This window comes from Microcebus murinus, chromosome 6 (assembly GCF_040939455.1).
Source record: "Microcebus murinus isolate Inina chromosome 6, M.murinus_Inina_mat1.0, whole genome shotgun sequence".
NCBI classification, from domain to species: domain Eukaryota; kingdom Metazoa; phylum Chordata; class Mammalia; order Primates; family Cheirogaleidae; genus Microcebus; species Microcebus murinus.
In genome coordinates, this window is record NC_134109.1 from 83,643,132 (window position 1) to 83,667,579 (window position 24,448).

Consider the following 24,448-nt stretch of genomic DNA (forward strand, 5'->3'; position numbering starts at 1 on the left):
TCTGCTGCTCCCCTGACCCTCTGTCCCCTCCAAAGAACATGCAACAGGATCAAAATAGAGGAACTGGGTTATCTAGATTAGCAGGAATCTGTGGTCTCCTCACAGAATGCAAACAGAGTTTACAGTTCAGTTTGTTCAATGACTCCCCTTTATAGACCCTCTTGGGGTCTGGAGACCGTAGACTAAAAACCCTTGTCCTAAGCCAAAGCTCCATTTCCTCAGTTGAAGAACGTGCCATACCCAAGGTAATAGGCTTGGTTAGTTAACAGAGCCAAGACAAGAACTCAGAAGTTCAGACTCCCATTATAGTGCTCTTTGTGCTCACCTTGCAACCTCCACCCAAGGTCCTGAACTAAAGTGATGCTATTGGTGTTTATTGCTATGAAAGCCAAATGGTATTATGAGGAAAAAGAAGTACCGGTAGTATAGCTCTACACAGCTTACAGAGTGATTTCCAACTCAGTCCTTCGTTCCATAAACATTCACTAGATGAGAGGGTGCCTACTATATGCCAAGCTCTGGGCTGGGGGACTGGAGCCTAGAGAGAGAGGACAAAGCCCTTGCCCCCAAGCTTCCCAAGGGAGACAGACAGATGAAGTAAACAAGACACATGAGCCTTTGATGGAAGTCTCAAAGAGTAAAGGCCTTACTGGGACAGGCCCTTGGCCCTCCATCTGCTCAGGGCCTGCTTCAGGCCGTGTACCTAATAAGTAGCAGAACTAGAATTAAATTCTGCTCTGCCTTAACTCCTAAACTCATATTCTCCCACTGCTCAGACACACTACCTCTCTTTATTGTTCCTCTGTAGAACAAAACCTTGTAGAACAAAAACAAAAGACTGGATAGGAGGAGCTCACCTTAAAATTGATCTCCTCAGCTTTGTATTAGAAACTACTCTCGGCCAGCGCAGTAGTTCAGGCCTGTAATCCTAGTACTGTGGGAGGCCGAGGTGGGCGGATTGCTTGAGGTCAGGAGTTCGAAACCAGCCTGAGCAAGATCGAGACTCCTGTCTCTACCATAAATAGAAAGAAATTAATTGGCTTAGTTATATGTATATATATATATATATATGTGTGTATATATATATATATATATATATATATATATATATATATATATAAAATTAGCGGGGCATGGTGGCACATGCCTATAGTCCCCTCTACTCTGGAGACTGAAGCAGGAGGATCACTTGAGCCCAGAAGTGAGGTTGCTGTGCGCTAGGCTGACGCCAACGCACTCACTCTAACCTGGACAACAAAGTGAGACAATCTCAAAAAAAAAAAAAGAGAGAGAGAGACTACTCTCTGCCTGGATCAGGGGCTGTGATGGAGTGGCTGGATACTAGATGATCTAGAATATATGATGGGCTAGAGAATTTCACCTGTGCTTGTGGGACTGGTACACTACTGGGTAAAAGTATTCAGGGGTGAATTCAGGAGGACTCCTGTGTTCAGTTGGAGAGTGGGAGGGGGTGCAGTCATTTACTAGACAGGGTAGATTAAAATGAGATCAGGTTTTAAATTTTGAGTTTAAGATGTCTCTGAGTCAGGACACAAGGTGCCTTTGGGAAATTCCCTTGGGGTACAGGGGTGTGGAGTGCAGGGATGCTATGTAGGCTGGAGATGTAGATTCAGGAGTCCTTTGTTTCTCTGCTGAGCAGCATTGCATCTCCTCCCCAGGGGGCGTTGACAATGTGTCAGGGAGGTTTGGTTGTCACAATGACTAAAGGACATAACTGTAGACTTTTTAGTTCATAGCATTATCCTGGACAACAAAGAGTTGTCCTGCCCCAAATAGTGCCCTCTTGGGAATGTGGATGCCCAGCAGGCTATGTCCCATTTAAGGGGGACTAGAGGCAGGCTCTGCTGATTAAAATGGTCATTGCCTTAGGAACTACTATGAAGGGAGCTGTTTGGGGAAACTCCTATTCCTAAAATCTGAAGCAACATTCTGAAGCCTTCTGAATCGGGAAGCAAGGGCTCAGCCCTTCCTAGCACTGCCTTCCTGCTTCAGGGGAGGCCAGTTATCAGCCAGCATCCAGGGCAGTGGTTCTGTGGGAAAATGTGACCTGGTCCACTTTGCTTGTCCCCTACCTGGCAGGAAGAGAACCTAATACCCAGCCTCCCCCCTGCCCACAGAGAAGGCATGATTCTTTGCTTTCTTCATGCTGTGGTTACAGGGAACAAAAAATTAACCTTCTCCACTGCTAGGTAATTAGTGATCACCTCTACCACAGCAAGAGAGGGAGCATTTATAAATTGGGTGATAAATCAGACACACACACACACACTGAGAGACTGGAAGTTTTCTTTTATAATAAGGAAAACAAAACAAAAATCTGAGCCTTAAGGACTTCTGTTTCCCCCTCATTTTCTATAGAGAAAGTCTGGGAGTTTGAGGGAGCAAAGGGAGAAGTGGCCAAGTTGCTGCATAAAGAAGCAAGCAGCCCATCCACAAATATTGTCAGCTTGCTGAGGTCCTCTTTAAATGGCAATAGCAAGAAGGTCATAAGCCAAGTTGAGGGGACCAGAGGGGAGTTTAGTCCCAGTTCTACTGCTGCTAGTTGTATGACTCAACACATTATTTTCTGCTTCGATTTCCCCATGAAGTGGGGACAATAGTAGTATTCATCTTTTGGTGGCATGATGATTCAATGGGATCATGCATGTAAAAGACCCAGCACAGCATCCAACACACCGCTACTGGTACCTGCTAACTGTAGAGTGAAGCAGGAGGCCAGCGCCCATGAGAATTGAACACTTAAACCATCTCAGGATGGAAAAAGATGGATAAAGACCGAGACCTTCAAACATATGGACAATTTTTAACCAAATTATTATAATGTGGCCCCAGCAATAATCTCATATTCGACTGCATTACCAGTTCTAATTACTTTATGCCTCTTTGGTCAGTCTCTAGACTGGGGAATGAATTACTAGTTATGAAGTTGGGATATAAAACAGTCAAATTAGTTTTTCTGCACAGAAGCTATATTTGGCTGGGGGGTTAGGGGTGGGAGCAAGCTTATTTTGTTAGTGCTCTAGGGTTCACTTGAATGGTAAGGAAATGAGAGGAATTAATATATTGAGTGCCTACTGCATTCCAGGCATGTGCTGGGTACTTTAATACAGTGCTCCACCAACTATCCATCATGAAGAACCAATTCTATTTTTCTTTCCAATTGGCCATGGATGGATATGTTTGCATTGCTACATGTGGATGTTGTGATGGTGTCGAAACGCTATAAACATTTCTGAATGCTCCTCTCAATTTCTGTATTTATTATATCACAGATAAGTAACGCTTCATCAACCATTCTCTGAGTGTACTTTATCTCCCTTCTTTCTTTCATTTTTTTTTTTTCAGACAGAGTCTTACTCTGTTTCCCAGGCTAGAGTGCTGTGGCCTCAGCCTAGCTCACAGCAACCTCTAACTCCTGTGCTCAAGCGATCCTCCTGCCTCAGTCTCCCGTGTAGCTGGGACTACAGGCATGCGCCACCATGTCTGGCTAAATATATATGTGTGTGTGTGTGTGTGTGTATACATATATATATATATATATATTTTTTTAAGTTGTCCAGCTAATTTCTTTCTATTTTTTTAGTAGATACGGGGTCTCACTCTTGCTCAAGCTGGCCTTGAACTCCTGAGCTCAAACGATCCTCCCACCTTGGCCTACCTGAGTGCTGGGATTACAGGCCTAAACCACCACGCCTGGTCTATCTCCCTTATTTCTGAAAACCAGCTCTTCCAGATTTCAGGCATGAGTATTTGAACAGGGAAAAGAATAGGGATGAAACAGCCTCTACTTCCAGGGAACTAAACACCAGGGAAGGGATGTCAGATTTTTGTTTTATGATTAGCCAACAAGGAGGTAAGATAAAGGAAAAATAATCATTTTTTTTTTTTTTTTTTTTTTGAGACAGAGTCTCGCTTTGTTGCCCAGGCTAGAGTGAGTGCCATGGCGTCAGCCTAGCTCACAGCAACCTCAAACTCCTGGGCTGGAGCCATCCTTCTGCCTCAGCCTCCCGAGCAGCTGGGTCTACAGGCATGTGCCACCATGCCCGGCTAAAAAATAATCATTTTTTAATATTGGGTTGATGTTTAACTATGAAGGGCAGAGAAAATAATTCATCAGCATCAAATTTAAACATTAATCAGGGGCTGAGCATAATGGCACATGTCTGTAATCTTAGCACTTTGATGAGAGGCCAAAACAGGAGGAGTGCCTGAGGCCAGGAGTTCAAGACCAACCTGGGCAACATAAGGAGATGTTGCCTGTTAAAAAAAAATTATTGGGCACGGTGGTGTGTGCCTGTAGTCCCAGCTACTCTGGAGGTGCTTTAGCACAAGCGCTTGAGGTTGCAGTGAGTTATGATCACACCACTGCACTCCAGCCTGGGTGACAGATTGAGACTCTGTCTCTAAACAAAATCCAAAAAACATTAATCAGGGTTTAATGAAGATATTTCTTGAGAGTTTGCTCTTTGAGTCAATGTTTTATACCCTAGTTCAAAAGAATTGCTTTAATAGTAATATTTTTTAAAACGAGATAATTCTATATCTATAATACAACATATTCAGAATGTCCCCTCCTTGCCATACATACTTTACTGTTGAGATTTTTGTGTGAAGAGAAGGGGATTGTCCAAGGAGGCAGCACGAACACTGGCAGCTTAAGTTGTCCCAGGCATCCTGTCTCTTTCCTTGGTTAGTTTTGCCACCAGGTGGCAGAGCCAGCTGCTTGTATATGATCAGCAGCTGGATTAAACCAGGGAGATTACCCTGATAGAAGATGGGGGTTACTTAACCCTTTAATATCAGAACTGGATTTATCAGTCATGGGCACCTGAGACTAAAAGTAGACTCTAAAACTCCTCTAAAAGGGAATTAGGGAGTAGTAAATAGCCCAAAGAAATAGCTTCCTTGCCTTTATCTTAATTATGTTTCAACAACAAAACAAAACCCAAACCAGATAAACCACTTCAGATTCAAAACAGGAAATTAAATCCAGCAAATACTGCCATCTTGCAAGTATTGCCATTGTCTGTGAAAGGCCAAGAGGTACAAAGCTAATATTTTCCCTTCAGGGCAGCAGGAGCAATAAACAATATCACAAATAGGATTTTAACATTCTGTAAAAGTTGCCCTATTCTGAGGGGAGAAACTAGAATTATGGGTGTGGGGAAATTTCTCTTTTAAAATTGCATGACAGAGAAATCAAGAAGGAAGGGAAATATGTGCACATATATAGCATTGGGATCCAATTTTGAAGTCTGTTTTCTTTTTTTTTTTTTTTTTTTTTTGAGACAGAGTCTCACTCTCTTACCTGAGCTACAGTGCAGAGGCGTCAGCCTAGCTCACAGCAACCACAAACTCCTGAGCTCAAGCAATCCTCCTGCCTCTGCCTCCAGAGTTGCTGGCACTACAGGCATGCTCCACCTTGCCCAGCAAATTTTTTAATATATTTTTAATTGGCCAATTAATTTCTTTCTATTTTTAGTTGAGACGAGGTCTCACTCTTGCTTAGGCTGGGTTCGAACTTCTGACCTTGAGTAATCCTCCCACCTTGCTTCCCAGAGTGCTAGGATTACAGGTGTGAGCCACTGCACCCATCCTTCCTCTCCTTGACGACATTCAAAGGATGATACCACCACTTGGCTTTGGCCAGTCAGTGGCCTTCTTCCTTGTCACCAGGGCTTTCCTAGCCAGTTGGCAACCAGGAAAAAAACCTTACTAAACCAATGCTACTACTGCGGCCACTGCTACTACTGCTAGATATAAACACCAGAATGGCTCACATTGCTTTTTGACCCTGTGAGAGTGGCCAAAATGCAGGTCTTATGTGTTTCCAAGGGGCCCCTAAAACTCCACACGGGAGGTTTTGGAAGAGAGGACCAGGTATCAGTCTTGGTGCTGATAAAAAGGGAAATGGTCAGTAGCACCAATACGCCTTCCACCTGTCAAGAGTGGAAAGCCCTCATCCTTTCCCTGGAGGAATTTGGCAGACCAAACAAATCTGTATCTAAGAGTGTGTTTTTCCAGGAGGGAAGGATCTGATATGGATGGCAAATCTAGAGACCCAAATACCTTTTCTGCCTGGGGGTACATGGAGCATAGTTTTTTCTTAGTCCTGGGCAAGTTGCACCGGTGGTGGGATGAGGTCAGCAATTAGAGTCGGCTCTTCTGGGCTAGGATTGGGCCTTCGGCTTGTAGGGCAGTTAGCAGTTTCCCAGGGAGGGAACCCAGCTTCAGAAATTCATCTCCCCCTGTGACACATCCCTAACAACAACCAGTGAGGTCCTCTGTCCTCTTTCTGAGTGTGTATGTGCATGCCATTGTTTGTGTCAGTTGCTCTATTATACAGAAAAGTGTTGAGGGCTAGGCAGGTTTTCCAGCGTGCATTTCATGTACCCCCTCAGGAATGCAACTGGCAGCAGTATGGTCTGAGCTTGTGCTAATTCTAAGAAGAAATATTTAAATGAAACTCCATTTGAGTTGTTTAAAAATGGAAAATGTTATTAAGGCAAAGTTATTATGCATTCTAAATGACTTTTTCTATTTTGTTTCTTTTAGGAGAACTATCCTATCCCTGAACCAGGCCCAAATGGTAGGTTCTTAGGAAACTTGATTTATATTTTATTTTTCCTATTGTTTCCCCTGGAGACATGTGTGTATTGTTCTCTTTTCCTACTGTTTCTTACATTTTCCTCCCTTAAACGACTATGGTGTTTTTAGGCTGAGAACCTAGTCCTAGTCCATTGTCCACAGCATGACTGGGTGGGTAGGTTTATTTTGGCTGCCACGTGAAACAAAAGAAGTAGTGACAGAACCAGAAAAATACTGTAACAGAATGCTGACTTGTCCCAAAGAATTTTTGATGTAAAGTGTATGGACCAAAAGCAGAATTATTCTTCTTTGGAGCTAACAACAGAGTACCCCATCTACTATAAGCAACTATTGGAGTTTCAAATATGCCTTTTTTTTTTTTTTTTTTTTTTTTGAGAAAGAGTCTTGCTTTGTTGCCCAGGCTAGAGTGAGTGCCGTGGCGTCAGCCTCGCTCACAGCAACCTCAAACTCCTGGACTCATGCAATCCTGCTGCCTCAGCCTCCTGAGTAGCTGGGACTACAGGCATGCACCACCATGCCCGGCTAATTTTTTCTCTATATATTAGTTGGCCAATTAATTTCTTTCTCTTTATAGTAGAGACGGGGTCTCGCTCTTGCTCAGGCTGGTTTTGAACTCCTGACCTCAAGCAATCCGCCCACCTTGGCCTCCCAGAGTGCTAGGATTACAGGCGTGAGCCACTGCGCCTAGCTGCCAAATATGTTTTAATTCTAATCCAAATTTTGAAAAGGAGTGAGTCTACAGAACATGATCGTTTAATTAGCAAAGGGAGCATAGTGCCAGCCTCTCCCCACTCCCTAGGAAGGCCTGAGACCGAAGAGTGGGGCAACCCAAGACCTCTGTCCAGTAGAGGTGGGGTGCTGCATGGAGCCCTGCCTCCTACCATAATCAACCCAGCACGAAAGGTGAGTGAGCAGACTGGGGCAGGGTTCCTTACACCTTTGCTCCACTCCTTCCAGGACTCTTACTGGGTGTGCCCGCCAGATTCAGCTGACATGCTGACGCCTGGGGTGGCGTGTGTTCCCGGGGAGGACATACTGCCCTGTTGGCTAGGGCAGATCCCTGCTGACAGTTTTTTAATCCCTTGTATCCCTGGGATCCCCTTTCTTTATAATCCACATGACTCTGGAGTGAGGCTGGCGGCACTGGGCAGAGTTCATCTTCCCCACCCAGCACCTAGCCCCTTTCTGACTTTGAGAAGTTGGGGATGTCCTTTTCCACTCTGTCATATCTCACCCCAAAACTGTAGCTTCTGTGTGAACATCACATGAAGGCAGCTTTCCTGGTGGCTTCAGAGCTTTGCTACTCAAAAGTTCAGTTGGGGCTGGGCGCGGTGGCTCACGCCTGTAATCCTAGCACTCCGGGAGGCCAAGGCGGGCGGATTGCCCGAGGTCAGGAGTTTGAAACCAGCCTGAGCTAGAGTGAGATCCCGTCTCTACTATAAATAGAAAGAAATTAATTGGCCAACTAATATATAGAGAAAAAATTAGCCGGGCATGGTGGCACGTGCCTGTAGTCCCAGCTACTTGGGAGGCTGAGGCAGGAGGATCGCTTGAGCCCAGGAGTTTGAGATGCTGTGAGCGAGGCTGATGCCATGGCACTCACTCTAGCCTGGGCAACAAAGTGAGCCTCTGTCTCAAAAAAAAAAAAAAAAAGTTCAGTTGGATTATTGACTTGTAAGTGATAAGAATATAGACTAGATAGAATATAGCTGTTCTATCAGTGCTTAGCAAGTAATGTATGTTCAGGGTTTACCCACTTGCACCGAGATAATTATGATCACGTTCAAAGAGGCTCACCGTGTCCTGAAAAGTTGTTTGTTGATTCCAGAAGTGGCCAAACAAAGGCTATCTTGGACCCAAAGGATCCTGGTACAGCTTCTCTCTCTGAAGCAGCATTCTGCTTTCTTGTCTCTTGCTATACTTGAATTGGAAGGTGGGAAAAGAGTACATTTCCATGAGTGTTCCAGCAAGTCAAATCTAATCTCTTACTAAATTGGTCACTTCAAGAGAGGAAACTATGAGACAGTTTTCCTAATTCAAATGACCTTCTCTACCTTTGATCTCAAAATTCACCCTGCCATTTCTTACTGCAGTCACCAAAACCACAGAGGAAGGAAGTTCTACAGAGCCACACTTGGTGGTTTGCTGGTGGTCAGTGGCAAGGGAGCATGTAAGACATCTGAATGCGTAGCAGAGCTTCTGGGTCTCTTTGTCTTTCTGAGACAGGGTGTTTTCTCAGGGAGAGATTTGTAACATAGTCATCTCAGTCAGACTAGGCCCGTAATACTTTTGGCAAAGAGGCTCAGTAGCATTAATTCAAACTTGAAAAACTGACAACAGTACCACCAAATCTCACTTTTTTTAAACCCTTGAAGGGAAGATACCAGTTGAAATCTTTGGGTGGTTTAAATAAAGCTGTACCTTTTTAGAAAAAACAGGCATGAAGAACCCAGCCTGATAGTTCACATAGTGTTGTCAAGCTGAGATTCTGCCAGACTCATTCTCACGAACAGGGAAGAATCAGGCAGAGCATATTAATTGTCCGGAAACATCTATCTCCTGGAAAACAGTTCTTTCTCTTATCTGGCAAAGCATATTAATTGTCTGGAAACATTTATCTCCTGGAAAACAGTTTGTTCTCTTAATTGTTTAGTACATTTGATCCTACTAATCATATCTTGTTTACCCAGTGTATTGATCAGGGTTTTCCAGAGAAACAGAATCAGTAGGGGGTGTATGGAGAGAGAGAGATTGATTTATTTTAAGGAATTGGCTCATGTGATCATAGGGGTGGGAGGCTGGCAAGTGTGAAGTTTGTAGGGCAGGCCAGCAGGATTCCGGTAAGAGTGGATGTTGCAGTCTTGAGGAGAATTCGTTTTCCTTCAGGACACCTCAGTTTTTGTTTTTAAGGCCTTCAAACTGATTGGTTGAGGCCCACTCATCTTATGGAGAGTAATCTGGCTTTACTCAGTGTCTACTGGTTTAAATGTGAATCACACCTAAAAAATACCTTCACAAAAATACCTACACTGGTGTCAGACTAAACAGCGGGGCACTATACCCTAGCCAAGTTGACACATAAAATTAATGATCACATGAAGTTCATTTGCTATGTGGAAGCTTTTTTTGCCCGACAGGGTCTTGTTCTGTTGCCCAGGCTGGAGTGCAGTGGTGTGATCATAGCCCACTGCATCCTTGAACTCCTGGGCTCAGGAAATCCTCTTACCTCAGGCTCCCAAGTAGTTGGGACTGCAGACGTGTGCCACCACACCTGGCTAATTCTTATTTTTTAGTTTTTTGTAGAGAAAGAGTCTCAATATGTAGCCCAGGCTGGTCTCAAACTCCTGGGCTTAAATGATCCTCTCACCTTGGCCTCCCAAAGTGCTGCGATTACAGGCACTGTGAGTCACCACCATTCCCTGCCCCTTGTGAGACTTAATCGGGGTGGCTCTACAGCTTGTTTTCCTCTACGGTATAAATTTTGTACCTGGCCTTCATAACCCAGCCCTCTCCCCTGTCCAGAAGGAAAGCACGGGTACCTCAGAGTGATATAAGGGTTGCTCCCTCCCTCACTGGTTTTCTCCTCTTTTCTGTTATCAGAGGTACTACTGAAGATGCATTCTGTTGGAATCTGCGGCTCAGATGTCCACTACTGGCAGCATGGACGAATTGGGAATTTTGTTGTGGAAAAACCCATGGTGCTAGGGCATGAAGCTTCGGGAACTGTCGCAAAAGTGGGATCATTGGTGAAGCACCTCAAACCAGGTCAGCACAGTCCTTCAGCTAGCTGATTTTTGTATTCATTCAACAACATAAGTATTGGTGCATGCTTTCTCCAGGCCAGGACCTCTGTGAAGCTCTGGGGTCCAGCAGTGAACAAGACAGTCATGGTCTGACCTTCCACAGGGGATGACAGACCTGGGACAGACATGCAGTTACTTAGCCACAGTGTGTTAAGGGCAGTGAAGGAAAATACAGGGTGTTATTGGTGTGTTTTACCCAGACCCCCTGGCTCATTTGAGGAAGGGATGATTAATCCAACTTCTGAAGGCAAGTAAGAAATAAGCCAGGTAAAGGGGTGGAGAAAACATTCCAGGCACAGAACCATAAACTGCCTTCACATGCTGGGATCCATCATGGGGGCCTTGGATGCAGTGTTTGATTTTTATTAGGTAGCTGGGAAACCAGCTCATACAAGATGCATTTTATCTAGTGTATGAATTGCAAATGTTTTCTCATAATCCTTATGTTATCTTTTCGCTCTATTATTTCCTATGTTGTACAGAAACTTTTCAGTTTGATGCAATCTCATTTGTCTATTTTTGCTTTTGTTGCCTGTCTTTTGAGGTCACATCCAGGAAATCTCTTCCCAGACCATTGCCATGCAGCTTTCCCCCTATGTTTCCTTTTAGTATTTTTATAGTTTCAGGTCTTATATTTATTTTTTTTATTAATAAAAATAAAAGGATTTGTTCTGTAAAATTTGGATCCAGGCAAAAAGCTGCACTTAAGGACCTAGAAGGCCACATGTGGCCTTAAGGTCACAGGTTCTTCATCCCTGGTATAGGTAGAATTTTCAGAAAGTTCATTGGGCAGCAGAGAAAGTAGAGGGAGTCAGAGGAGACAGAAAGAAGAGACATCTATGGACCCATTTTAGTGGTCACAGGGATTTCTATGGGTACTTTTTCTTAGAATACAAAATTGTTTAAAGTGTGTCATATGTTAACTTTGACTTAAAGTTCTAATCAACTGGCAGGAAGCAGTGGCTCATGCCTGTAATCCTAGCACTCTGGGAGGCCGAGGCAGGAGGCTCGCTCAAGGTCAGGAGTTTGAAACCAGCCTGAGCAAGAGCGAGACCCTGTGTCCACTAAAAATAGAAAGAAATTAATTGGCCAACTAAAAACATATAGAAAAAATTAGCCGAGCATGGTGGCACATGCCTGTAGCCCCAGTTACTTGGGAGGCTGAGACGGAAGGAGTGCTTGAGCCTAGGAGTTTGAGGTTGCTGTGAACTAGGCTGACGCCATGGTACTCTAGCCCAGGCAACAAAGTGAGACTCTGTCTCAAAAAAAAAAAAAAAAAAATTCTAATCAATTAAGGTAGGAAGAAGAAAACTCATTGAGTATTTCTAAATGTTCATTTACATAATTGAAACATGTAAATCAATAAATCTGAGGCACAGAAATTTCCTCGTTGATATACAGTCTATCTATCTTATAGTTTGAATTTCCTGTATAATAATGAGTTCAGATAATTATAATAATGATAAATATAATAAAAAGAGTTATTATAATTGTATAGTACTACTATTACTATCACCATTACCACCACTACTTTTAATGAGCACTGTGTGCCTGCCAGGACTCTGCACTAGTCTGTGAGTACTTTCAATACAAAAAGAGACTAAAAATAACTTAACATGTCTCTGCTGATTACAGGCCAGGCCTCCCATGGCCTCACCAGGCCTTACCCGGCTGCTAACACCTCCCCAGGCCCAGGGGCCCCTAACACTAGTATGGAGGAGAATGCACAGACAAATCTCCACAGCTTATGACTGTGTGACCACCTGAGCTTCTGTTTCCTCATCTCTAAAGCCAAGATAACAGTACCACACTGGTTTGTGGTGACGAAGAAGGGAGATTTTTGTGATGTGCTTTGCCTAGTGCCTGGTCCGCTGTGGGCACTTGATAAATGGCAAGTCTTGATCCTGCCACCATTAGTACAGTCTATGCTGTGTAGTGGGTTAAAGTCTTTGTTCCCTAGGGAGTCTGTCAGTCAGGCCGTTCCTTAGCAGCCAGGCACTGTGGCAGGATAAGGCCTGGAGGTCCTCCCCTGGGTTTTTGCCACAAGGCCTCCTGCCTTGCTCGCGTCCAGCCCTGTTGGTCTCCAGCTTAGTTCCTGGACACTAGAAGGGGAGATTTCTGCTCCTCACTGTGGAGTTGGAGCTTGGCTCAGGCAGGAGGGTCTGCCAGGGTTTCTAGGCTGGTCTCTGATTAGTTGGTATGGGTCACTGTCAGATGGAGTTTAAATCTAGTTGTGACTTTCTTTGACGTGTAGCAACAATACCTGTGATATTAAAACCCTCATATAAGTCTGTTTTCTATTTTCTGCAAACATGGAGGCCGTCCACTGTACTGACAGTATAAGTGGAGCTCTCCCATGCTGGGCTGGGTACCAGCATGAAGATGAACCATCTGAACCATCCCCAAATCTCAGCTGTTTGCCTTAAATTGTTCATATCTTTCTCCCTTTCTTTTACAAAAGAAAAATGCTACTTTCTCTTTAACCAACAGCTTTTACTTGCCACTTTCCAGGGGAAATTTTTGCCAATAAGTAATGCCCTTCTAGATATTAATGACGTTTGTGTGTCCCATGGTTTTCTTTCCCCCAACTCACAAATTTTATGTTGAGCAATAAAAATGTGTCTAGCTCAATGCTAGGCACTATGGAGGAATAAATACGGAGCAAAAGACGGACAAGTCCTGAGGAACTCCCATCCTGGATGAGGAGGCAGGCGAGGCATTCACAAAAACAGCTAGAATACTGGGAGCAACCAGGTGTCCTTCAGCAGGAGAATGGCTAAACTGAATGTGGTATGCTCCTATAGTGGACACTATTCTTCCACACTTTAAAGGAACAAACTGTTGATACCACAGTTAACATAGATCAATCTGGAAAGCATTATGCTAAAAGAAGCCAAATTCATAAGAGTACATACCATATGAACCTATTTTTGTGATGTGCTAGAACAGGTAATACTAATCTGTGGTGAAAAAGATCAAAACATTCCCACCCTCTTGGGGCGGAGAAGGGACACAAAGGAATGAGATTGCTGAGATAGTGGTAATGTTCTGTATTTTGATGGGGGTTTATATTACAAAGGTGAATGCATTTATTAAAATTTACCTAACAGCTCAGTTTAGAATGTGAGCATTTTATTTTTACCTTGAGGAAGAACCATACATAAATGTTGAACTCTAGTTAATGCGTATGCAGAATGAAGTATTTAAGGGTGAAGTATACTGATGTCCACAGCCTCCTTTGAAATGCATCAGAAAAGAAGTTGGACTGATGGAAGCAGAGATAGGGTGGAGGGGTAGATGGGTGGATATGTGATGAAACAAACATCGCTAAATGGTCCTTGAAGAATTTAGGTGGAGGGTGTCTGGTGTTCACTGTATAATTCTTTGAACTTTGTCGAGTGCTTTTAAATATTCATAATAAAAGGTAGGAAAAGAAACAGAGTTATTCTAAGTAAGGCTGGGTTTCCAAGCAGAAGTGGTGAGGCCCAGCGTAGAACTACAACGGAGTAGCTGTGCATGGGCCCCAGCGGCCTCCTCAGGTCACTGGCCTTCATGGTTCTGCTAACCAGAAATTGGCTGACTCCTAGTTATTGTCTAAACACAAGCAGACTGAACATTAAGAAATAATCACAACTCCTAGGTTTTTTTTAAGTTATAAATTTTTAAATGCTTATTTCCTTTTTTTTTTTTTTTGAGACAGAGTCCCACTGTGTTTCCCTAGGTAGAGGTGGCATCATCGTAGCTTACTGCAACCTCAAACTCTTGGGATCAACTAATCGTCCTGCCTCAGCTTCCAAAGGAGCTGGTACTGCAGCAGGCCGAGAAGCCCAGCTAATTTTTCTATTTTTAGATATAGGTTCTACCTCTTGCTCAGGCTAGTCTTGAACTCCTGAGCTCAAGAGATCCTCCTGCCTCGGCCTCCCAGAGTGCCAGGATTACAGGCATGAGCCACTACACCCAGCCATAGCTCTTGTTTTTGTAAGGGCCTTGCCCCATATTTTTAAAACAGGTGAAGGAAAAATGTCTGCAAACTCTGTGCACGAACTCCCTCTTTTGCAGCAGTGTGAGATAGGAAGTGGAGCTGGCTTGTCTTCAAGAGGGGACTGGTTCTGTGTTTCGTAAGCTGGGAAATGACTGGAGCTGGAGGGGTGGGCTGGCTTGTCACTCAGTTGGCAAAAGGGCAGTCCAAACGTGGCTGTGGAGAAGTGGGCTGGTCCTTTTCTCCCAGAGTGTGAGTCTATGCTGCTTCTTTTGCTTCCTTGCTTGCCTGGGACATCCTGAGTCCCCAAGAAGGAGGGTGGCTTGTTGGGCTAGAATCTAGCTGCTAGATTCTCCCAGCTGGCAGGTGCCTGTGAGTTTGCATGCCTTCACAACATCTTTGCCTCTGCTCTTGTTTTCAAAGGCTGGAAAACAAAGAACCAGGATCATCAGGCCAAGGAGTGGGCAGACTCTGCTCCCTTCCTCAGACATAGCACTTTGTTTTCTGCTCCAGGTGATCGAGTTGCCATTGAACCTGGGGCTCCCCGAGAAACGGATGAATTCTGCAAGGTTGGCCGGTACAATCTGTCACCAACCATCTTCTTCTGTGCTACACCCCCTGATCATGGGAACCTCTGCAGGTTCTACAAGCACAATGCAGACTTTTGCTACAAGTTAGTACCCATGGCTGTGCCACCTGGGACCTCTGTCCCTCTGTTTGGTTGGGGAACTTTCTTCTAATTTCCCATGGTGATTTCATGAGTCTTTTTAGCTGGTCATTCTAAACTCAAGGCATCCCCCTGGCCGGCTGTCCTTCTTGGTGGCATCGATGGAGGGTAGCCTCAGTAGGATAAGAGTGACTCACAGGGGTTGATTTTGGTCTTTCAGTCTCACTTTACCTCACCTACAGCAACCATAGAAAGTTGCTGCTGAAATCACTCACTCTGTCCAGCCATCCTGGAGAGAGACATCACCATGGTTAATCCTCCATTATTGGTGTTCATTGCAGCCACCAGAGAGGGGATCTATAACAATAGTGTCCTCAACAGTAGTAACACCCAATGGGCCCGGCACGGTGGCTCCCGCCTGTAATCCTAGCACTCTGGGAGACTGAGGAAGGCGGATTGCTCGAAGTTCAGGAGTTCAAAACCAGCCTGAGCAAGAGCGAGACCCGTCTCTACTATAAATAGAAAGAAATTAATTGGCCAACTAAAATACATAGAAAAAATTAACTGGGCATGGTGGCGCATGCCTGTAGTCCCAGCTACTTGGGAGGCTGAGGCAGCAGAATTGCTTAAGCCCAGGACTCTGAGGTTGCTGTGAGCTAGGCTGACACCATGGCACTCACTCTAGCCTGGGCATCAAAATGAGACTGTCTCAAAAAAAAAATAAAAATAAAAAAAACCCACACCCAATGACACCAACGGCTACCGATTACTGAGGAATCACTGTATGGTACCAGGGCATGAGCTCTGGGACCCTGGATCCAATCCCTCCTAATGAATGACTTTGGGAATCTGATCTAACCTTCCTCTGCTTCCATTTCATTTAACCACCACAATATTAAATACAGCAATGCAGATAAAGTCATGGTGATTATTATTACGTGCCTGCCCTTATGCTAATAACTACTTTGCATGTCTTATCTTATTTAACCTTCACACAAATAGTGGGGAGGTGGGCACCATTCTTTATGAAAGGGTTAACTGAGGCAGAAAAAGGCTAATTGACTCAAGCACGGAGCAGAACCAGGAGTCAAACTGGGTTCTCTGTGATTCTCAAGCTCCTGCCCTGTGCCCACTACCCTACCCTACCCAACTGTCCACCCTGAAAGGTTTTGGGGAGAAGTTGTGTCTGGAAGGAGCAAAGAGCTACACCTTCTGTGTTGGCCCAGCCATGGTGCTCTGGGGTGCGGACGTGCTGTGTTCCCTCTGACCACACCCTGGTGTGCTTTCCTCCCACCCCAGCCTGGCCTGGTGATGGCTGTCAGCCAGGATGTGGCTTGTCTGATGGAGGCCAGGTGCCAGTCATAGGAGCAGCCTCACAGATCTGAGTTTTTCTAGTGCCCACTGGAAGCCTTGAGAGGAGTCACAGGCCAGAGCCCTTGTGATACATTTAAGTCAACATTGTGAACCTGTTCTAGAAGAGATCAGGTTATGTGGGCAGAACCCACCTTTCAGCAAGTGGTTTCTGAATCAGCCCATCTTTTTCTGGGCCATTTCCAAGTTAAGGCACCAACCAACATTTTCATGGCAGGCACAAGAGCATTGTGGTGAAGCCCAAGACTAACCGCTGGTCTCTGCCATTTACAACTGTGTGACCTCGTGCAAGTTACTTAACCCTTTGCACTCACTTGCTTTTTTCTTGATTCCTTTATTCTACCTAACCGTGTGGAGTCACACTCGACATCCGAGTTCAAAGGGTTAAATTTTGTAACCTCAATATCCTTGCCTGTGAAATGGAAATATTAACAGCACCTCCCTCACAGAATTATTGATGAGTTTCAGTGAGGAAGGCATACCAAATAGTCAGCATGACATCTGGCACACAGTAGGTGCTCAATAATGGTACCAAGCTGTGTCATAGCCGTGGTCTGTGGGGTGGAGGTACAGGATTAGGCCTGAAAGGGAGCCTGTGCCGACAGTTAGTAGGGAACAGTGGTGGGGGTGGGACTGGAGGGAATGTTCTGGTTGGCAATGGCAGTGGGAGGGCTGAGGATGGCCAGGAAGGGTCTCTGGGGGCCGTGCAGCTGTGCCTCCTCTCCTCCTAGGGTACTTTCTGCCTATGTCCCCAGGCCAGCCCTGGACCTAATCCCTCCTCTCTGATTTCTCTCTATAAGGATTCCTATACTTTCACAGCCTCTTTATTTTCCTACCTACCTGTCCTATTTTCTTTCTCTCTTTTTTTTAAGAGGCAGGGTCTCACTCTGTCACCCCGGCTGGAGTGCAGTGGCATCATCATAGCTCACTGTAACCTTGAACTCCTGGCCTCAAGCCATCCCCCTGGCTCTGCTCTGCCTCCCAGAGCACTGGATTACAAGGCGTGAGCCACTGTGTCCAGCCCCACCTATTTTCTTTCTACCTTCCTGCTTCCCGCTTGGCCTTTCAAGCATCCTTTACTCCATTTTACCTGTTTCCTGAACCCTATTGTAAAAACCACCAAGTTGCTCTGTCATTCTCTGGTGTTTATAAAGTCATGGAAGATTGGGGCTGCGAGGGAACTTAGAGTCTTCTCATCCCTGTCACCCCTACTGGACAAGGTTGGGGAGGGAGGACCCGGTGGCATGACTCTGTGAAGGTCAGTGGCAGAGGGACCAGGCCCCAGGACTCCTTGTCTGCGTTCCTGCCTCCATGCCAGGAGGCTTTCCCACACAGTTGGCTGTGTTGGCTGTGTCTCGTGCAGGTGGGATGAGGCAGTATCTGCTTAATCCGTAGAATCCTCTCCGGATAACAATCCTCTCTCATCCCCTTTCCCAATCCCAACTCTCCTTGGTGTAGTTCAACTGCCACCCTCAGCTTAGAGCCATTACAGGCTGCACAGGAGGCCCCGGTGTGGAGGGGCAGGCGTGGGTGGGGGCCTGTGTGTGTGGGTCCTGGAGAGAGTTTGGGAATCTTCATTATTTCATTTTCAACTTTTGGCATTATGTAGAATTGGTGCGTGCAGGGTGGATTACAGAGGGGGAAATGATGGGGGAGAAGCAGAGGGGAGGAGAAGCAGTGGTGGGTGCCAGGCCACTGCAGGCCTTCGCTGAGGACAGTGACAGGTGGACCCTGTGAGTTATTCCATCAAAGACTGAGAACAGTGACGAGAGGATTGTGTGCATGAGCACATGGCTTGGCTGCCACCTTTATTGCTCTCTGGAACTTGAGGGCTTTCATGTTCCTGTGTGTGGAGTTTGGGGACACTGGGTAAACACTGGGCAGTGAGAAACTAGCAGAAATTGGATGGTAGCTACAGTGCTGGCTGCACCAGGAGGCAGCTCATGTGGGACAGGCAGAGGATGTAGAATCAGGAGATGTGGGTTCAAGTCTTGCTTTTCCACTCCCTAGCCTCGTAACTTTGGGCAGATCTCTTAATGTCATTGAGCTGCAGTTTCCTCTTCTGTAAAATAAGTTAAAAATAAAGCCTGCCCTTCTTGCCTAACAGGGTTATCATGAGGATTAAATGAGATAATGGATGAGAATGCTCCCTAATCTGTAAAGCCTTCTGCAAACATTTGCTGTCATCACCGATGGGATTGTTGGTAGGGCCAAGGTGCCAGTGGAAGCGAAAACCCATCTTTACCCAGTGGTGAGGGTGACACAGCACTTAACCAGCTACGTGGAACAGGCCCTTTCCCATCTTAACCAGTCCTGGGACAGATAGGCAGCTGCTATCATTAGACGTGGTTCTTCTGGAATGTGTAATATGGGGACAGTGGGGACAGAGTGATGCCTGCTGCTAAACCGCCGTTGTATAAAGCTGCTGGTAATCGGAATTGGTTGCAAGAGGGAAACCAGAAAGGCTATGAGTTTGAGAAGCAGATGAGATACCGGAATGTGGGTATGTTAACTCCTTGTTAAATGAACTTTTCATTTATTAATAACAACCACCATAACCTTAGCTTGGATAGCACGTTCAAGAAAACATAATGTTATCCATATTCACTGAAGAGATTTCTCCAAGGCAAACGATATTCAGAGGGGGAGCAGTGTGGCATCCGTTCTGGAATCCGAGGAGTCTGGCTTCTAATTTGCCCCCTTTGGGCCCCTCACTGGCTTTGAACGTTTGCAACAAGCTAATTTAACCCTCCAGGCCTTAGTTTCCTCATCTGTAGAACGGGAATGCTTACCACAGAGCTATTGCAAAGATTTAAAAGATTGAATGTATGTAAATTGCTTAGCACATTGCCCTGCACATAAATGCTCAGTAAATGTTAGCTATATTAATAGTCACATGGGGCATATACAATATAATAGTATTGTCAGTATTATGGTTAACTTAGAGGCTCTAACTGTGTGTGTTGAATGACTCTCAGGCTTCCTGACAATGTCACCTTTGAGGAGGGGGCCCTGATTGAGCCACTGTCAGTGGGGATCCATGCCTGCAGGCGAGCTGGAGTCACCTTGGGGAACAAGGTCTTTGTGTGCGGAGCTGGTAAGAAACAGACAACATCCTGGTTATGGGATCTTTGACTGGGAATATGGGGACCCCTCTGCCCATCACATTCCCCCTCCATGGGCTAGGGTTCGTTCTAGAATCCTTCTGGGTATGGGAGGATTACAATGTCCCATTCCCTGAGTAACCAGCACTTAGCTAAATACACGAATATCTGCAGACATGATAGCGACTAACATTATATTTCCTAAGCAACATAACCCTTTTGTTTATTTAAAGAATGAATCTTGTGATTTTTTTTTTTTTTTTTTTTTTATCAACCCTTGACAAGAAACTAGGGAAATATTTTTGGTAGTAAAGGGAATGGCAACTTCTTTGAGCTTTGCTATCATATCAATGAAGTAAATGGCCTAGTCCATCCATGATGAGGTAGACCCTGCTCCTGGTCAGTGGGAGGTGTGCGGGTCCACACCACCGTGAGCCGTCACTCTGCCTGCAGTGGGATGTGGCTGGCTGCCTTCTCTGCCTGTCTCCAGCCACCTGGAATGAGCCGTGGTAGCCCCAGACCGAATCATGCTAGGCTTGGAACTGCTTGTGACCCAGACAGTAGCTCACACATCCTGTGGGTGTGATCCATGTTCCTATATGTATTTGTGAATGATTTTCTTTGGCAAGTAAATGACCACAGGGCTTCCTGAGCCATGGATATGGAGTAGACTTGCCTCAATGAGCCAGCGGACTGCAGGACTCAGGTGACAGATGCTTTTAAACATGTGCCCAGGTAGTACCTTTTTGCCGTAGAAAAGGAAAATAGGTCATACATACCATACACGTGCATGTGCGCGCATACGTGCACACACAGACACATACTACCCATTAGCCTGAGAAAACTACTGTTAATATTTTAATATTTTGGTTCAGAGCTAGGAGCAATGACTCACACCTGTAATCCCAGCACTTTGGGAGGCGGAGGCAGAAGGATTGTTTGAGTCCAGGGGTTTAAGACCAACCTGGAATGGGGCCCGGCTAGCTCAATCGGTAGAGCATGAGACTCTTATGACCAACCTGGACAACATAGTTAGACCCCATCTCTATAAAGCATTAAAAAAATTAGCTGGGTGTTGTGGCATGTGCCTGTAGTCCCAGCTACTTGGGAGGCTGAGGCAGGAGGATCACTTGAGCCCAGGAGTTTGAAGTTGCAGGGAGCTGTGATTGCGTCACTGCACTCCAGCCCAGGCAACACAGCGAGACCTTGTCTCAAAAAAAAGTATAGAATCCTTTAGTTTTTGTTTTTTTTTGTTTTTGTTTTTGTTTTTTTTTTTTTTGAGACAGAGTCTCACTTTGTTGCACAGGCTAGAGTGAGTGCCATGGCGTCAGCCTAGCTCACAGCAACCTCAAACTCCTGGGCTCAAGCAATCCTTCTGCCTCAGCCTCCCGAGTAGCTGGGACTACAGGCATGCGCCACCATGCCCGGCTAATTTTATATATATATATATAAGTTGGCCAATTAATTTCTTTCTATTTATAGTAGAGACGGGGTCTCGCTCTTGCTCAGGCTGGTTTCGAACTCCTGACCTCGAGCAATCCGCCCGCCTCGGCCTCCCAGAGTGCTAGGATTACAGGCTTGAGCCACCGCGCCCGGCCTGTTTTTTGTTTTTTTTTAATGAGACCATGCTAAATATGCTTCCTTTTACCTACTCTTTAAAAAAGATCAATATACTATGAGAATTTCTTCATGCCGATAGATAAAAGAGTTATGGCATAATTTTTAATAACTGTGTGGTATTCCACTGTAGTTTGTTCAACTAATCACCCTTTTTGGACATTTGAAGTATTATTTTCCAGTGTGTTGTTTTCTGGGGGAACATACAAAATTGTTTTCCAGGGGTGTGTACAAAAAACAAATCCCTAAAGATATTCTGCATTGCTTCATTTTGTGGGTCTGTGTTGTATGTTAAGACCATAGTGTCACCGAGCACATAGATGCTGTGGGGAAGCAGCTGTTCTCAGGCTAATTCTTGGACACCTGGGTATCCCGGAGCTGCCTGAGCAGCCAGGTCAACCCAAGGGGCCAGCTCTCTTAAGGACACCCTCCAGGGTGATCCTCAGAGGGCACCCAGGAAAGATATGTCTCTCCTTGGGAAGGTATGACAGGTTCTCACTAAAGTGGGGTTCAAAGAGAAAACAGGAAAATGAGGCCAGACCCTCTGAGGTTTCTTATTCTCTGAATAAGTATGTTTCCTTGAATCCTGTGGTTCTTTGAGATTATCTCCAAGCAGTGCCCAAGAGTAAGTGGAAAATTTCTAGCTCTGAGGTTTGAGAAGATTAAATAAAACCCAGCAGTAGGAGCATATTTCATGTAGAGAGCAATTCCTCATGCATTCATTGTCTTATGCATACAATGAGCAGTTGTTAAAAAAATTTTTTTTTTTTTTCAGACAGAGTCTCACTTTTTTGCCTGGGCATCAGCCTAGCTCACAGCAACCTCAAACTTCTGGGCTCAAGCGATCCTCCTGCCTCAGCCTCCCAAGTGGCTGGGACTACAGGCATGCACCACCATGTCCGGCTAATTTCTTTCTATTTTTCAGTAGAGACGAAGTTTCACTCTTGCTCAGGCTGGTCTCAAACTCCTGAGCTCAAACAATCCATCCTCCTCGGCCTCCCAGAGTGCTAGGATTACAGGCGTGAGCTACCATGCCTGGCCTCTTTGTTAAGGTCTTATCATGTGCCAGGCACTGGGATAGATGTTAGTGACATACAAAAGATACAGTTCCCATCTGCATCCTGGACAAGGGGAGAGCTGATGATTAAGATTTCACAAACATGTCCCATGTTCTGTTTTCTTTAGGGCCAATAGGGCTGGTCAGTTTGCTTGTGGCCAAAGCAATGGGAGCAGCTCAAGTAGTGGTGACTGGTAAGAAGGTTTTCTTCTTTTAAAATCTCCTTTCTGGGGGAAACAGCAGGACCTACAGTTCGGGTCAGGGGCATGAGGTACTGGATTTCTAAAGGGGCTCCTCCTCCTCCCTCTTGGGTCCCAGGATTGGAAAGCCCACCCGGGATAACCAACTCAGGGCTCAGGATTGAGGGTCTTTTGTGACGGGTGGGGCTGGCTGCTATGGCGAAGGGGCTGTGGTTCTTTTTGGGTGGTCCTCAGGTGCCTATACTGCCCCCTGGTCCTAAGACCGGGCTCAGCCCCTGTGGAGGTGGTGGTGTGTGTGATATGGATGAAGGTGGGTGTGGTGTGGTAGGGGCGGGAGACACGAAAGGGACGTGAGAGTGTACGTGTCAGGAGAGCTTGTCTGTGAGAAGTGCGAGGTGAGGAGTGTCGTGCAGTGTGTAGAAGGTATGAGTGTGTGTTTCATGAGGAGTCGTTACCTGTGACCATGTGTGTGTGTGTGTGTGTTGCACCTGTGTGGTATGTATGGCAGTATGTGAGGGCGTGAGCACATGTGTGTTGGACTCACCAACACCACTCAGTGCACCAGAGCTTTGTTGCCATCAGACCTTGCACCCCCATTTTATTTTCTTCCTAATCTGTCACCGGTTTCTTGGTTTGAAAGAAACTTCTTTTCACCTTTAGATCTGTCGTCTTCTCGATTGTCCAAAGCCAAGGAAGTCGGGGCTGATTTAGTCCTCCAGGTCACCAAGGAAACCCCTCAGGAGGTCGCCAGTAAAGTGGAAGGTCTGCTGGGGTGCAAGCCGGATGTCACCATTGAGTGCACCGGGGCGGAAACCTGCATCCAGGCTGGCATCTACGTGAGTGGGACACGGGCAGCTTTGGGGAACCAGAGGAGGGGAGTGGACAGGGCAGAAGTAAGGAGTTCCCGGATCAAGCCTTTCCACTGCCTGCTGTGCACAACTGCCCCTCCAGCAGAATTGATCCTTCTCTTGGCTCCCTGTTCTCTTACCTCTCGTGTACCTCACATTGTCATTGGGTTATCTTGATGTTCAAAGAAGATAACAAATACACATGGGCCTTGAAAAATGCTAAGTGGCCCACACCTTTGGGATGGGATTGCTTTCATGATTGTATCTGCAATCATAAAAGTGTAATGCTTTTGGTAAGACAACAGGAAGAACTGGTAACCACGCCTCCCTTGAATGGGGGGAAATCCCCTCTTTTATTAGGGAAATCTGGGGTCTTTGAGTCACAATGCAAAATGACAGCTATGGATTTAGTTAGTCTCAAAGGTGAGGTGATTTTTCAGGGTCACGGCTGGCTACTGCTGTGCTCCCTCCCAGAGCTTGGGGTAGGGCTGCCAGTGCCTGATTTGCTCCCCAGCTGCCCACCAGCGACTTATGGGAAGTTGGCAGGGAGTTACGGGTGGGAGGAGGAGTGGCATTGACAGGTCAAAGTATGAGGAAAAGAGGGGGAAAAGCATAACTTGTAGGTTCTGAGCCCTACTGTATGTCAGGTGCTCTGCTGGGCACTTTGTAAACATGATGCCTAATCTGCACAATAGCTCTGAAAATCAGTTATCATTTTACACCAGGAGAGTTGTGGTTTGCTTGAGGCAAGTCACCATGACCTTAACCTCTGCCTCCAGCAAACCGCCATAAGTGGGGTTGGGCTCAGGCCAGCCCTGCCTGGCCCCAGGGCCTGAGCTTCCCCAACTGTCTGCTTAGGAGTTGAGCCCCAGCCACAGCTGTGCAAGGGTGGGAAGGGCTGGGCAGGGGTGGGGAGCAGGCAGCTGCCACCACAGGGGACTCCCACCCCTGCCTCCCAGGCAGCATCCCACAGCAGCCTGGGCTTCCTCCTTCCTTCTGAGTCACAGCTGGCTCATGCTCGAGGACACTCCGCAGTACTCAAGGCCATCCGGGCACGCTAGCCCTCGAGCTGTGTGGCACACCCTCAGGCCTGGCACCCTCAGGGCTGCCTGACCTCCTCCTACCAAGGTGTCCAGTGGCGCTAGGGGCTGAGGAAGTGGTAGACTTTGGGG

General features: G+C 45.9%; 1 protein-coding gene across 1 annotated transcript in view; it reads left to right on the forward strand.

Annotated features, from left to right (window-relative positions):
* Positions 1-24,448, forward strand: part of SORD (sorbitol dehydrogenase) — a 30,545-nt gene that overhangs the window by 1,156 nt on the left and 4,941 nt on the right. The window contains exons 2-7 of the mRNA XM_076004316.1: positions 6,577-6,610; positions 10,231-10,395; positions 14,926-15,085; positions 19,429-19,547; positions 22,357-22,422; positions 23,089-23,264. Coding sequence (XP_075860431.1) covers positions 6,577-6,610; positions 10,231-10,395; positions 14,926-15,085; positions 19,429-19,547; positions 22,357-22,422; positions 23,089-23,264 — 720 coding nt within the window. The remainder of the gene's footprint in view (positions 1-6,576; positions 6,611-10,230; positions 10,396-14,925; positions 15,086-19,428; positions 19,548-22,356; positions 22,423-23,088; positions 23,265-24,448) is intronic.